Source organism: Gorilla gorilla, chromosome 10 (genome assembly GCF_029281585.2).
Source record: "Gorilla gorilla gorilla isolate KB3781 chromosome 10, NHGRI_mGorGor1-v2.1_pri, whole genome shotgun sequence".
Lineage (NCBI taxonomy): Eukaryota > Metazoa > Chordata > Mammalia > Primates > Hominidae > Gorilla > Gorilla gorilla.
Genome location: NC_073234.2, coordinates 85709355 through 85724820, shown reverse-complemented (window position 1 = coordinate 85724820; position 15466 = coordinate 85709355). Strand labels below are relative to the sequence as shown.

Sequence of the window (15466 nt, the reverse complement as noted above, 5' to 3'; positions counted from 1 at the left end):
ATATATCTAATATTTACCAGATAACAGGATAGTACTATACCCCACAACTATTCAGTATGTGTTTCTTTGGCTGTATTTTCTAGGTCACCTTAGTGATAATTGCAGACAGCTAGGTGTATGCAGAAAGACATCCTCAAGAACACATCAACATCATCCCAGTCAGAGACTCTCTTCTCACTTTCCCATAGTCTGTTCTAGGTCACCTTCCATCCTACTGCCATGGCTGATCAAGCTTGATTTCAAGCACTGGCAGAAGAATAAATATGTATATGTTGTTCTTTGTGGGTAGAGTGAGCTGGGAGGATCAGGGTCTGAGATTCTAACTAAGCACTGCCTAGCCCACAGGCTCAGAAACCACTGCCATATTTCCACCAGGAATCTTCCTCACGTTAGTTTTCTAATGAAGTACACACTAATTCAGCAGTGGCTGCTTTCACCTAGGTGTCCTAAGCTTAAAGCAGAGATGCAAGTTCATTAACTGCTGTCTGGTAAAGCGGACAAATGTCCAAAAGCGATCCCTGCACGGTTCTGTGAATTATAAACCCTTGTAGAATTGGGAAAAGAGAAAACAATTCTCAGGTTCCTGATGTGGAGAAATGTATATGGTGCCTTTGGCAGTGACTCCGAAAGACTGAACATTTCTACTTGCTGTGAACAAGAACTGACATTTAACCAGACACATCTCCTGACACCAACATGTATGTTTTTCCTTTCTTGATTTTATTTCATTAATTCTCACCACATCTTCACTACCCTGAATGCTAGAACTCTGGAGGTAGTTACATTTCTGACCTTTAACCCACTGACTTTCACAAAAATTAAAACATTTCTCCCAAATTTCAAACACTACCAATTCCTGCATAGACTCAGGGTAGTCTTGTTTGAATTTCTCATTGCTTCTAGATGTCACTTGGAAGTCCAAGCCCTAATGTGATCTTTTTCTACCTGCCAGAAACGCGGCGCTCCTATGATGACATTCATCAGCCTCATTAGTCATGCTTTGGGAAGCACAGAGGGGAAAAAAAGATAAAAACCTTTGTAAAAGTTACTCTGAGTCAGAGACCTGATAATGAGACACAGAATACATTTTATATATTTCAAACTTCTTGGAGATAGAAATGTTGCATCTTTTTAACAAATGCATTAATAAAAAATTACCCCAGTTGTTTTCAATGTTGTACAGGGACCAGGCAGAAAGGATCATGTTCTTTGGATTTCCTCTCTGAGAAGAAAGTATCCCAGTAATTGCTTTGCATCAAAGAGAAGACACATTTTTTTTTTTTTTAAATAATGCCGGAAATTGCTAAGTATGAGGAAGTGGAGACTTTCAAGATAGCCATATTTTGAAAGTTATTTAATACTGAATAAAATGGAGAATTTGAAGAATCTTGACTTTATTAAATAGACAATGAATTCAGAGGTGATTTCTTCTGAGTTGGAGTTCTGGAAATAAAAACAACTTGCCAATGATAGAACTTCTGAAAAGGAAAATCCCAATATTGTTCTATCTTAGACTGGTGGGGACTAAGTTAGAAGCATCTGATAAATAAAAGCACAAATTTTTAGGAAAAATTAGTTTTGAGTTCATTTTTCCTTTTTGCTGCACTAATGCTATACTACCATCATCATCACTGTTATTATCACCATCATCACCACCACCACCATCATCATCATCATCATCATCAGTATTTGTGGATCAGGCACTGTGCCAAGTACACATTTTGCATGGTCTCATTTAGTCCTCTCCAATGATATATCAATATCAGCCTCATTTTACAGTTGAGATAACAAAGCTGTAATAGAAATTAGGTAGCTTGCCCAAGATCACACAGATGCCAAAAGGGAGAGCCGGGATTCAAACTCAGACTGTTTGGTTCCAAAGCTCTTATTCTATGCCTCTTTTCTCTAGATTATCCCTCATAAGGAACCAAATTCATTCTAATAAGCTAGTAAGCTATTATATCCCTGTCCCCTTTTTTAACACCTTGTGTAGCCTTCTGAATATTTTATTTCCTACAATTTTAAAAACTTCCATATGATGGGAAACTCAATACCTTTTTTTTTTACAACTGGAATACATTCAGAGAGATGGAAATTCTAATTTTTTTTTAAAAAAAGGCTACAGATTCTATTGTACATATTCTTTGAATATTTCAAACTCTCTTGGCTATCTCTAAGACCCACTTCTGTACTCCATACTGTAGGATAGACCTCTCCCCTTACCTTCCTGAAATATCTCCCTATTTTGCAAAGCAACAAAGCTTCCCTTACGTTTTTTTCTTTTACTGATTTTTAAGAAAATTCTGATTAATTTAAATCAGTAAAATAATTAAATTAAACTAAATTAGGTAAACTTCAATTTTAGATAAATAAAAATGTAAAGAATCATCTAAATTTCAGGTCTCTTCTCATACTCAATACAAAATGTAAGATGTATAGAAGAGGAATGTAGGAAGGAACTGATAATCTTCTCCCCCGTTCATTCTCCCTTTCCTCATTTTAATAATAAATCTCTGTCCCAGGTTTTAGAAGGCATGGCTGCTCAGCAAGACGTTCCTCTGCAGTTAATTTCTTACCAAAAGAATATACAAACTTGATGTGTGCAACTTCTATCTCATTTTATTCAAATGTATGTGCTTGCCCTTTACTTTTCTCTTCTCCATCCCACAGGTTGACCACTATGAAGAGGACACTCTAGGGAATGGCAGAATAAATGGTAGAATAAGTATAATAATAATATAAAATAATAATAGAGTAAAAATAATGGTAGAATAAATATAAGTCCCTGGACAATTTCATGGGCTACCTCCTGATGGCTACAAGAAAGAAAATAAATTATCTTATTGGAACTGCGGTATTTGGGGGTTTCTCTGTTACAGTGGCTTAGCCTACACCCCAACAGTTTTAAATTCAGTACCAGAATATTATGGACTAAGTTGTAGACCCCCAAAATTTATAGGTTGAAGGCCAAAGCCCCAATGTAACTATATTGGAAGATAGGGCCTTTCAGGAGATAATTAAGGTTAAATGAAATCATAGAGAGGGGCCCTAATCTTATAAGACTGGTGTCCTTATAAAAGAACACTGGAACACACAGGGAGACATTAGGGGCACAAGTACCTAGTGTAAGGACACAGCAAGAAGGGAGCCATCTGCAAGCCAAGGAGAGAGGCCTCAGGAGAAACCAAACTTGCCAACACTTTGACCTTGAACTTTTGGCCCTCAGAACTGTTAAAAAACAAATTTTGGTTGTTTAAGCCACCCGGTCTTTGCTATTTGTTATGCAGCTCTAGCTGACTGATACATAGGAATGGAAAAGTGCCATCATAACAAAAATCTAAAATATGTGGCTCTGGTATTGTGTTGCCAGGCAACCGGCAGTGTGGAAACAGATATTGCAGGATGAAAAACTAGAGACCCTTGTTATGTTTTGACCAATCACTAGGTAAAACTGACACCAGCAACAATTTGAAAGGCAGACTAGCTATGGGGAAAGCAGTTAGAACCAGAGTGGTCAATGTATATTGGTGGCTCCTTGCTGATGTTTTTAGTGAGGTACTATCAAAAGTAGTTGCTGTAAGATCAAAAAATAAAAAGTTTGCAAGTAGATAACACCATGCCCTGAAGTACAATTGCTTCTGCATTCAAGTGAGCAGGAGATGTGACTATTATTCAGTTTTGTTCAATAGTCACCACTGTGGCTGGGCGCAGAGGCTCACGCCTGTAATCTCAGCACTTTGGGACGCCGAGATGGGGGGATCACCAAAGGTCGGGAGTTCACGATCAACCTGGCCAACATAGTGAAACCCTGTCTTTACTAAAAAATACAAAAATTAGCCAGCAGAAGCCTGTAATCTCAGTTACTCAGGAGGCTGAGGCAAGAAAATTGCTTGAACCGGGAGGCAGGCATTGCAGTGAGCCGAGATTACGCCACTGCATTCCAGTCTGAGTGACAGAGCAAGCCTCCGTCTCAAAAAAAAAAAAAAAAAAAAAGTCTCCATTGTGTTACTGGTCAGACAATGGGAGTCATTTCAGCAGAAAAGATCAGATGAAGAATGTTGCATCACCACTTAAACTCATTGTTGGAGAAGACTTCAAGATGGTTGCCATTAATTTGAGGGACAGAGGTATGGGCCAAGCACAGTGACTAATAAATAACACATTGCTGGCTTAAAGAACTATAACTAGAACAGCTCTTTGGCTATGGCTACTTTCACATGAACTGACTGAAAGCAAATGAACCAGAAACCTCTAGTATTTTTGATAAAATGATGTCACCAATGCTATGATGACCCTTAAGATGTCAAGTGAACTTCTTCCTCCCAAAATTCATAGAAAATTACCACGAATTCAGTTCGGATGCTGAGACTGATAATGCCACACACACAAGAAATGGGTATAAAAAGGTTTATTACTCACATACTGAGACTTTCCAGGGAGATAGGGCAGGCTCCCAGGAGGGTCGAGAAACGGCTTAATTGGTTTGGCTTTTATCCGTCTTAGAGTGTGAGGCTGGGGTGAAGCTTCCTGCATGCATGCCAGGGCTTGCGTGATTTGAACTTCCTGCTGGGGCCAAAGGAGGAGACACCCATGCTTCCATCAGCTTGCCCAGATGTGCAGCATAAGGGAGAAGGGAAAGGTGAGTCTTGAAAGATGTCAGCAGTCAAACATTAAAAACGGCATTGAAGTCTTTACTACAGTCAAATGAACTAAAACCCCAGCCTATAAAAGCGTATATTTTTCAGTCTCTAAGGCAATCTAGGTCTAAAAGTCTGCACCAGCAAGCAGGGGCTGCAAAAGCTGTGATGTCCCTCAAAAGTTTCAGACGGGGCCACAGAAGCTGACGAGCAAGACTTTCCTAGAGGTCAAACTAGTGGCCACAGAAGACAATGGACAAGGGAGTTTCTCCTAGATAGCAGATTCATGATTTCACCAAGGAACACTTTCTGCTGGGCAAGGGATCTCCATCATGCCTGCTCAGCAGATTATCACGGCATGGGCCATTGGCTGCTATCATTTTTGTCTTTAGTATTCATTCCCCTCTTTTTAGCTTTAGTAATAGAACCCTTTCCCTGGAGTTTTAGTAGGGCACATGTCCATCTAGTTAGAGACACGTCCCAGCCTTTCTTGAAGCTAGGTATAGCTATATAGTAAGTATTAATGAATGGACTGTGGGCAGAAGTGATGGCTGTAATTTCCTAAAAAGGAAATGGCTTGCTCCACCTTCTTCTTTTTTCACAGGCTAGGAAGTCTTGAGCCAGCTTTGACCATGGAAAGAACAATACCCTTGGGTATTAAGAGAACTAACAAGGTAGATGACTCCTATATCCCTTGAATACCTTGTGAAATGAAGCTACTTCTGGATTGCTATGTGAGAAAAAAATAAATTATCTTACATGAGCCATCATATTTTGGGGTCTCTTTGTTACAGCAGTTTAGATCATTTTCTGATTTATACAAAAAGAGAATGAAAACATTAAGAAGGTAAGCTTATTTACCTTTTATGACCTTAAAATGTCCTCTGCTTGTTCTTTTGGGTTTTACCTTTAACAAGTATAAATAAGGTGCTTCAAATTTAATTGGCTGTAAGCAAGTAAGACCTTAAGACTACATGTGACCTTATGAATTCAGTGTGCTTCTCCCCTTTTCCAAAAATCAACCTACAGAATACAGTTGCATATACTTTTTCAGGATAAATGGAAGCGTTTAGTGTAAATGCATGAGTATCAAACTGATAAATGAAAACTAAGATTGATATATATCAACTTCCCTTTTTCAACACAAATGTATATCCATGCACTATTCTAATCTACTACTCTGTAATCAATTAATCATAGACAACTGAATAAAGATAAAATGGATAAAGCAGACTTCGTCTCCCATAATGTGATGCAGAGATGATTATTTCTCGGACTCCCAGTTTCGTGTTACTCTATGCTTCAGAATAGTTCACTGTGTTGCTAAGACAACAAGGATGCTGCAACCGGAAACTGGGATTGAAGTCAAGGCACTGGAGCTGCCTCAAAAGATGTCATAAATAGTGTGTTCAAGGCCTTTTTCACAGTGAAACTGTAACTTTTGAATTAGAAAAAAAATTATTGGAGCCAAGCACGGTGGTGCACACCAGTAACCCCAGATACTTGGGAGGCTGAGGGAGGGGGATCGCTTGAGCCCAGGAGCTTGAGGCTGCAGTGTGCTATGATCACACCTGTGAATAGCTACTGCACTCCATCCTGGGCAACATAGCAAGATCCCCATCTGTTAAAAAAACAAAACACAAAAATAAACAGAAGAAGATTATACTCAATTCAACACCTTTCCACAGACTATGATTTTCAGTTATTCACATTCTAAGATTAAGAAAACATTGGCCTGTAATCCCAGCACTTTGGGAGGTGAGGTGGGCAGATCACAAGGTCAGGAGATTGAGACCATCCTGGCTAACACGGTGAAACCCCGTCTCTACTAAAAATACAAAAAAATTAGCCAGGCGTGGTGGTGCGTGCCTGTAGTCCCAGCTACTCGGGAGGCTGAGGCAGGGGAATGACTTGAACCCAGGAGGTGGAGATTGCAGTGAGCCGAGATCGTGCCACTGCACTCCAGCCAGGCAACAGAGTGAGACACCATCTCAAAAAAAAAAAAAAGAAAAAAAAGAAAAAAGAAAACATTGGTATGTGGACTAAAGGTCAGGAAACCATCATTCCATATACACATATTACAGCTCCGTGGAAATAACTGAGGGGAACTTGTCTTTAAATTCCAGTTTACCTTTATTCTAATAGAGGCATGTCTGAAGAGTATCAGAAGAAAACAAATGAAATTATGTTGTCAGTTTTTCCTCCACTAACGATGTACATCTCACCTAAACAAAGGTTTGATTCTATGTAGTAAATAGGTTTGATGTTCACTGAGACCTGCGATTTGATACTTGGAATTTGAGTTTATAAAAAGATACAAAGAAATATGGTCTTCTCAATCAACTTTTGATAAAGGCACAGAAAGCTCATCAGTAGCAATGATGTGAGCTGGGTTGCATCTCCAGGTTTGTCCAAGCAAACTGCACAATGGCAGCAATCCTCCTGGTTTTAATACTCATAACATCAAGGCAAGGACAAAGAAAAAAAAATGCTTGAACTGATTTTGTTGTTTTTTTCTGACCTACAAAAAAAAAAAAAATGAAAACAGCGTTTCACTAAGCTGAAGAGTGTCCTTCACATCATGTATATTGTATTGCACACAAATTTTTTTAACTCCATCAAAAACAAGAACAGATGAATAAGGAAGCCCAGTGCTTTTTGAGATAGAAGCCTTCTTCAGAATCACCTCCCTCTCTTAAGAAGTAATCTGGTGAAAAATAATGGTTAGGCAAAGGCAGGTGTTGGAGGATATGTTTTCCCAATCTTTTAGAATCTCTTGCTTAAGAGACACAGAAGTGACTGGAGACTGAGTTACCAGTATACTATTCATTTTCCAAGCAGACGTCAAAAGATACTCTTTAATAGTGGAAACTGAGGGTTACACAGTAAGGTTCAGACTTCAGCAGGAATCCTTGTTGTCAAGTAAAAGTTTAACCTAGCAGAAGCAAATGAGACCCAGATGTCCTCACCTTTTTTTTTTTTTTAAACCCTGGTGTTCTAAGCATAAAAAAGGAAATAGAAAATAACACAGACCACTCTATTTTAATATTTTTAAGTAGCATAAATCATAATGGTTTGTATACTACACTGTACAAATAATATACTGTTACTTTTGAAAGAAAATGAACTTCTTATAGGGTTTTCTGAAATAGTTACTCCATACAGCTAAGAGCTTGACCCTTTAGCCATTGCTACAGCAGATGGAATACAAGCTTTGAGGTTCCAAGTCTTCCAGTTGTGCCTGTTTCTGTTGCCACTGAGGGATGAGCCTCTCAGAGCCCTGTCGTGGCCCTGTCCATCTCCTGCGCCAGGAAACACAGGTTCCGCAGGTGGACGCGTGCCGATGAGTACAGCTTCTGTGCTTTGCTTTCTACAAGCCTCCTTCCCCTTTAAGAGAACTTGCGCTTCTTCATGGCTTCCGCCTTGACCGCCAAGCTCTTGGCACAGATGGTCAGGACCACAATGAGAACGCCCACCACAAATGTCACCAGGGGCCAGAGGAAGCAATGCAGGAGGACAATCTCATCATGAGTGCGATGCAGAAGCACATCGTCTGGTCTGCAAGACAATGGAGAATAAGAAAGAAAGGGCAGTCAAATGCCTTGGCACTGAAAAAGTCTTTACAACCTAAAGCCAAACTTGCTTTCCATAACCATTATTGAAAGTAAAGGCTGCACTCTGACTATAAACACTGTATTTTTGTGCTTCAAACCCATTACAGAAAGTTTCGAGCTCCTGAGTCAAGTAATTGGTGCAAATGTATGTATTAATTATAATTTACATGTTACAAAGTGTCAAAAATGTATCTCTTATGCTATGATTTTTCTTCATTCTAAGTTACTTAATGTATTCCACTTTCTCATTCATCCTCTAATGTCCATTGGTCAAGGGGCTTGAATCAGTCAAAAAATTACTGATGGGTGAACATTCTCCAACAAATCTGAACTAGACCTCAGCTCATAGGTGTGGCCCAAATGATCTTAATTCAGATAAAAAAAAAAAAAAGGTCAGTTAAAGCCACTGCTTGAATTTAGTCAGAAAGACAGCTGGTGTAATTCTCAGGGCAACTCAGCTTCACTATGTAAGCTACAGGTTTTTATTAATAAGCAGACAATGGCTGAATGAGTGCCTTTTTCCATGCTTCTGGGTGAAATTAGCCATCATTTTAAAACACTGACCACTTTCTTAATAAATCTCGCAAAGTCCTAGCAATAGATTTCTGTCTTGTCAATGTGAGGCTCTATTTTTCAATTCCTGCATTGGTCCCATTCACAGAAAGTGAAGATGAGATGTGCTCCACAAGCCATGATCTCTAATCTTTGGCCATTAGAAAGAGATCCTGGAAATCTAACTTTTTTCTTTTTTTTTTTTTGAGATGGAGTCTCACTCTGTCACCCAGGCTGGAGTGCAGTGGTGCCATCTTGGCTCACTGCAAGCTCCGCCTCCCAGGTTCACGCCATTCTCCTGCCTCAGCCTCCTGAGTAGCTGGGACTACAGGCGCCCGCCACCACGTCCAGCTAATTTTTTTGTATTTTTAGTAGAGACGGGGTTTCACCATGTTAGCCAGGATGGTCTCGATCTCCTCACCTCGTGATCCGCCCTCCTCGGCCTCCCAAAGTGCTGGCGTTACAGGCGTGAGTCACCGCACCCGGCCGGAATTTTAACTTTTTAATACAAGAGGTTTACATTTTGTAAGATATTTCCATTTCATCCACAAGGTTTGCCCTGTTACACTAGAGTAGCTATGTTTCCTCCAGAAAAAAAATGAAAATAATGCAGAATAATGAGTCCAACTGCCCTTAAGAACATCAAAGCCTTCAGAGCACAAGGGCAGTGCATCTAACACAGAAATGCATTCCTGAAAATCACTCATTAGTCACAGCTCTCATAATTCAGAACCCATTTTCCCTGAAGATTGACAAAGGGTGTTGGGTATTTCTTTTTACTTATAGTGGAGCTATCATGTGCCATTAACATAAATAGTTTTACAGACTGGCTTTGAAATTACAAAATCCTTGCATTTTTTCCTTTGATGCACAGTGTAATTTCAAATTTTGCACATAATACAAGATTTCTATTGATGTTTTATTTCATAGTATTTCAAATAAAATTTATATTAAGTAAACGCAGAGTCATTTTAACAATTAGGCAACAATCATCCCAGCTTTCAGAAATTGCCTTTTTTTGGAATTCTTATAGCACTAAATTATCTCCAAGACTTGTGCTACCATTAGTATATGTGTATATATTGATGTATACATTCTTTTCTTCTGTAAGGCCCATTAGGGCTATGACATTGTCATTGCTGCTATTCTACAAATAGATGTTGCTACTGAGAAAGAGGAGCCTGCCTCTGTTGCAGCCTTACTATCCATGCAAATTTTCAAGAAACTTCATGCTTGTCTAAACAGTCTAAAAAAGTCAAGGCTGAGGTCTAAAAAAGAGTCAGGACACAGGATAGCCAGAATCATAAAGAGTCTGAAATCCCCATCCCAGCACTGCCGTGATTCTTTTCCCAGGTACAGTGCTCATAGCTGTCAAAAAACCTCTCCCTAAGTGTGAGGGAAGGTAAAAGCTGTCTCTCAGGTTGCTCTTTCCTTCTTTCTGCGAAGGACTATTATGCTCCTCCATAATCTACTGATACAAAAATGAGTCTTAAATTCTTCATCAAAATGGCTAAGGGTGCACAACAATGTGAATTTTACTTAGTATCACTGAAATGTACATTTTAAAATGGTTAAGATGGCTGGGCGTACTGGCTCATGCCTGTAATCCCAGCACTTTGGGAGACAGAGGCGGGCAGGATGCTTGAGATGAGGAGTTCAAGACCAGCCTGGGCAACATAGCGAAACCCTGTCTCTACAAAAAACTACATGCCTGTAGACCTAGTTATTTGTGAGGCTGAGGTGGGAGATCTCTTGAGCCCAGGAGGTCGAGGCTGCAGTGAGCCACGATCAAGCTGCTGCACTCCAGCTTGGGTGACAGAGTGAGACCCTGCCTCCAAAAGAAAAAAAAAATGGTTTTGATGTTAAAAAAAAGAAAAAGGATTCAGGGTGAGGGACTTGGATTTTGTAACATTATTTTAATAAATGTGCATGTAATTTCCATAAGTAATATGTTTTTGCAACTAATTTTCTAGTAAAATGCTTCAGCGTGGATCCTCGTTTGTATTCATACTCCAGTCACTCTTAACTGATGTTGAATGCTTTCACAATATTGTGCAATTGAGCCAGAAAAATAGCCCAGATGACAGTGGTGGGAATCATACATATTTTCTGAAACACAGTTTGAAGAACATGTACCAAAAAAGAATGTGAGTAAAAAGAAGAGGAGGAGAGAAAAATAATAACTGGAAAATGCTGGACCCAGATATTTGTTTTATTCAGAAACTTCTTGGCATTCCACCTCCTACCAGAGCGCTTGGAGTAAAACTTTATTTTAATATCTTAAATGACAAAACAACATCAGTCCCTCCGAGTTAGCTATACTGAATTTGTAATCACTTCAAAAGCGTTCTTTGAGGTGCAAATGTTATATATAAATGTACACATTTCTTTAAAAATAATTCATGTCCGTTTCCACTTCCTACAGCTCTAAGGTGCTCCATAATCTCCTTCAACAGGAAAAACATTTCTCTGCACAGTAATGCTCACGCTCATCATTCAGTTTTTTGATTTAGTGAGATTATCTCTAAATTGCTTCTTGTGTCCTAATTAAAGTCTAGCTCATTCAAACTGGGCTTGTAGTGCCTTAATTGAAGGCACTCCCCTGTCTCAGTTTCCTCCAATTTTATCAGGCAGGCAGTTTTCAGATTGTTTAGCCAAAAACTATTTGCAAAGGGGTTTGGGCTTAGAATTCAATTTGCCGTAATTATATGGTAGGGAATGAACTATAATTTCTTTATAAATAATCACTGTTTGCCACATGTGGCAAACTGGATAAATGGCATGATGGGAGCTGACATAATAAAACCAGGATGGTGACAAGAATATGTGGACAATAAGCAAAACAGGGGTAATTACTCTATATCTAGGGACTTCAAAAAAGCAAGCAAGAGATTTCTCTTGGAGTATGCAGGAACACAAATGAAAAACACTTTTAAGCCCTGGGTCAGGGCTACAAAAGAAGAGTAAATACTGTGGGTACCCACAGAAAAACTTCCCTAAGCACTGGCACTACCCTGAGTCAAGATTTGAAAATATGTGGTGATAATAATGACAGTCAGCATTTATTATGTGCTTTCTATCCTCCCGGTACTGTGGTAGGACATTCAGACTCATTTGATCCTTAAAATGACCCTTTGCTCAAGTAATTTTTAATTTTCACTTTATAATGGAAGAAACTGAGGTAAAGAAAGATTAGTTTCCCCAGGATTACACAATTTAAAATAATGACATGATTTGAAACCCTGTCTGTAAGATTTTTTAAATTGTACTATTTACCCTAAGCCAGCTTTTCTCAAATTTGAATCACTTAACGGTGCTTGTTGAAGTACAGTTCCCTGGTTTTCACTATATTTACTATAATTTCACTTGATTTACTATAATTAGCATCTGAGTTTGTGGGATCCAGAAATCTGCATTTTGGAGAAGCTCTGGGATGATTCTTATGTGCACTTCGGTTTAAGAAGCATTGTGTAAAGTTCTAATAGTTAAAAAAATGAAATATGAAACGCAATGCTACTTAGATAGCTATTTCCCAAACTGCCTAACTGATACTTATGTTCAGGTCATTTTCTTTTTCTCTCTCTTTTTTTTTTTTTGAGACGGAATCTTGCTCTGTCACCCAGGCTGGAGTGCAGTGGCATGATCTTGGCTCACTGCAACCTCCGCCTCCTGGGTTCAAGCAATTCTCCTGCCTCAGCCTCCTGGGTAGCTGGGACTACAGGCGCCTGCCACCACACCCCACTAATTTTTGTACTTTTAGTAGAGATGGGGTTTCACCATATTTGGCCAGGCTGGTCTTGAACTCCTGACCTTGTGATCCACCTGCCTCAGCCTCCCAAAGTGCTGGGATTACAGATGTGAGCCACCCCGCCTGGCCTGTTCAGGTCATTTTCATGATCTCCACATATTTTTGTGTAGAGATGGGGTTTTACTATGTTGCCCAGGCTGGTCTTGAACTCTTGAGTTTAAGCAATCTGCCTGCCTCGGCCCCCCAAACTACTGGGATTATGGGCGTGAGCCACTGCGCCCAGCTAAAAATGCTTTTTAAATATCAAATGCATCAGCCTAGTTTTTGACAATGGCTGAAGAGCAAATCGTTCAAGACTCAAATCACTGAGGTGCCTGAAGTGTCCTATGTTTCTGGGTGAGGGTGTCCCATCAGGTTAGATTCCTAACATGGAGGTGGCACAATGATTTTTTTATAATGAAAACCAAAGAAGACCTGACATGTGATCTTTCCCAGATAACTCTGCTTGAGGCTGGGTTTCAGAGAGCCTCAGAAAGTCTTCTACAGAAATGTCAAGTGTATAAACAAATCTTTAAATGAGATGCCACAAGTGAAAGAGGTGACTATGTCATAGGTTTTCAGGCAAAAGTTACTGACCACGATATGTAATCTAGAAAGCCTTGATGCGAGTATTATTCAGTGTTTTTTGTTTTTGTTTTTTTGAGATGGAGTCTCGCTCTGTCGCCCAGGCTGAAGTGCAGTGGCCCGATCTCGGCTCACTGCAAGCTCTGCCTCCTGAGTTTACGCCATTCTCCTGCCTCAGCCTCCCGAGTAGCTGGGACTACAGGCGCCCACCACCACGCCTGGCTAATTTTTTTTGTGTTTTTAGTAGAGACGGGGTTTCACTGTGTTAGCCACGATGGTCTTGATCTCCTGACCTCGTGATCTGCCCACCTCGGCCTCTCAAAGTGCTGGGATTACAGGCATGAGCCACCACACCTGGCCTCAATGTTTTGTTTTTTTTTTTTGTTGTTTTTTTTTGGCAAAACTCCATGCTATGGGATTTCTGGAAAGAGATTGTATTAAAACACAACCCATGAAAATATCTGACTTGATCTATTGATTCATGACTTTTAAAAGATTTCAAAAGATGTTTTCTACTGAAAGATGTTAACAATTAACTGAGAAAAGTGTTGGATTTGGTTTTGGCATAACCAAGTTGATCTTACTGAGAGTAATTAGCCAGTGTGTCTAGTTGTTGTTTGATGCAATCGTAAGACCTTGCCAAGAGAGCAGCAGAGCGTGCTTGTCTTCCTATGCAATCACAGGAAGACGACCTAAAAGCTATATCAAATTATGTTATAAATTATAGTGGGAATACAGAGACCAGAACACAGAGACCCTTTGTAGTATTCTTTTTTTTTTTTTTTGAGACGGAGTTTTGCTCTTGTCGCCCAGGCTGGAGTGCAGTGGCGCGATCTCGGTTCACTGCAGCCTCTGCCTCCTGGGTTCAAGCGATTCTCCTGCCTCAGCCTCCTGAGTAGCTGGGATTACAGGCGTGTGCCACCACATCCGGCTAATTTTTGTACGTTTAGTAGAGACAAGGTTTTGTCACGTTGGCCAGGCTGGTCTCAAACTCCTGATTTCAACTGATCCCCTGGCCTCACCCTCCCAAAGTGCTGGGATTACAGGCATGCCCTGCTGCACCCAGCCTTTGCAATATTCTTTTTTTTTTTTTTCTGAGACGGAGTCTCGCTCTGTTGCCCAGGCTGGACTGCAGTGGCGCGATCTCGGCTCACCTTTGCAGTATTCTTTACGTTGAACTGCTCTGTTGTGGGGATCCACTCAGAACTCCAGCATTGGTTTCAAGATTATCTTAAGCTGAAGACATTTTAGATTCAACAAGTGCTAAACAAAGCTTTCTTGGATCTTCCCTTATCTGACTAAAAGCAGTAGATTCTGAGATTTGAGGCTACTGTAAATCTCTTCTCCAGGGGAATTCTGTGGCCCTGAGGAAGACAGAAAGACCACTAATACTCATAAAGAAAAACATTACCACTAACTTGTCCTCCTAAAAAGCCATTTGTCCTTCCCATAGGAAACTTTTCTTCCTCTCCCTTTTCCCTACTAAGTCAGGTAGACAAGCCCTGAGTCTAAACACTTCTTATATACTACTGTGAAGCCCCATGCTCATAAAGATATTAACATTGATAAAATGTGTATGCTTTTTCTCTGGTTAATTTACCTTTTGTCAGTTTAATTCACAGGCCCCAGCCACTAAACCTGAAATGTAAAGGAAAAGTAGTTTGTTTGTTTGTTTTTGTCCCCTACAGTATCATGAGCCAATTTTTGCCCACTGGGGTCTACCAGTGATATGGTGATAAGGGCTTTTAAAAGCTTGGGAGGTGGCCATGCACAGTGGTTCATGCCTGTAATCCTAGCACTTTGGGAGGTCGAGGAGGGAGGACTGCTTGAGCCCAGATCAAGACCAGCCTGGGCAACATAGGGAGACCCTGTCTCTACAAAATGTAAAAAAATTAGATGGGCGTGGTGGCATACGCCTGTAGTCTTGGCTATTTAGGGGCTGAGGTGGAAGTATCGCTTGAGCCTAGGAGGTTGAGGCTGCAGTGGGCCTACAGTGAGCCAAGATTGCACCACGGCATTCCAGCCTGGGCGACAGACTGAGACCTTCTCCAAAAAAAAAAAAAAAAAAAAAAAAGAAAAATAAAAAGGCTAGGGAGGTATTATAACAAGATTATGGTTTGCTCCACAGATGCTTCCTATCTATGAACGAAAGGCTGATTATAGATGTATGAATGTTATAAACAACCTTACATTTTCCTTAGCTGTTTTCTCAAAGTAGGTTAATTTTAAGTAGTAATGTTTAATTGTACAAGAGTTGCTGCCCATCAAGCTTGCCTATTCTTCATGGAGAA

At 40.0% G+C, this 15466-nt stretch overlaps 1 protein-coding gene across 1 annotated transcript in view; it reads right to left on the bottom strand.

Annotated features, from left to right (window-relative positions):
* Positions 1-4393: 4393 nt before the first annotated feature.
* Positions 4394-15466, bottom strand: part of KCNMB4 (potassium calcium-activated channel subfamily M regulatory beta subunit 4) — a 67946-nt gene continuing 56873 nt past the window's right edge. The window contains exon 3 of the mRNA XM_004053561.5: positions 4394-8195. Coding sequence (XP_004053609.1) covers positions 8027-8195 — 169 coding nt within the window. The 3' untranslated portion in view covers positions 4394-8026. The remainder of the gene's footprint in view (positions 8196-15466) is intronic.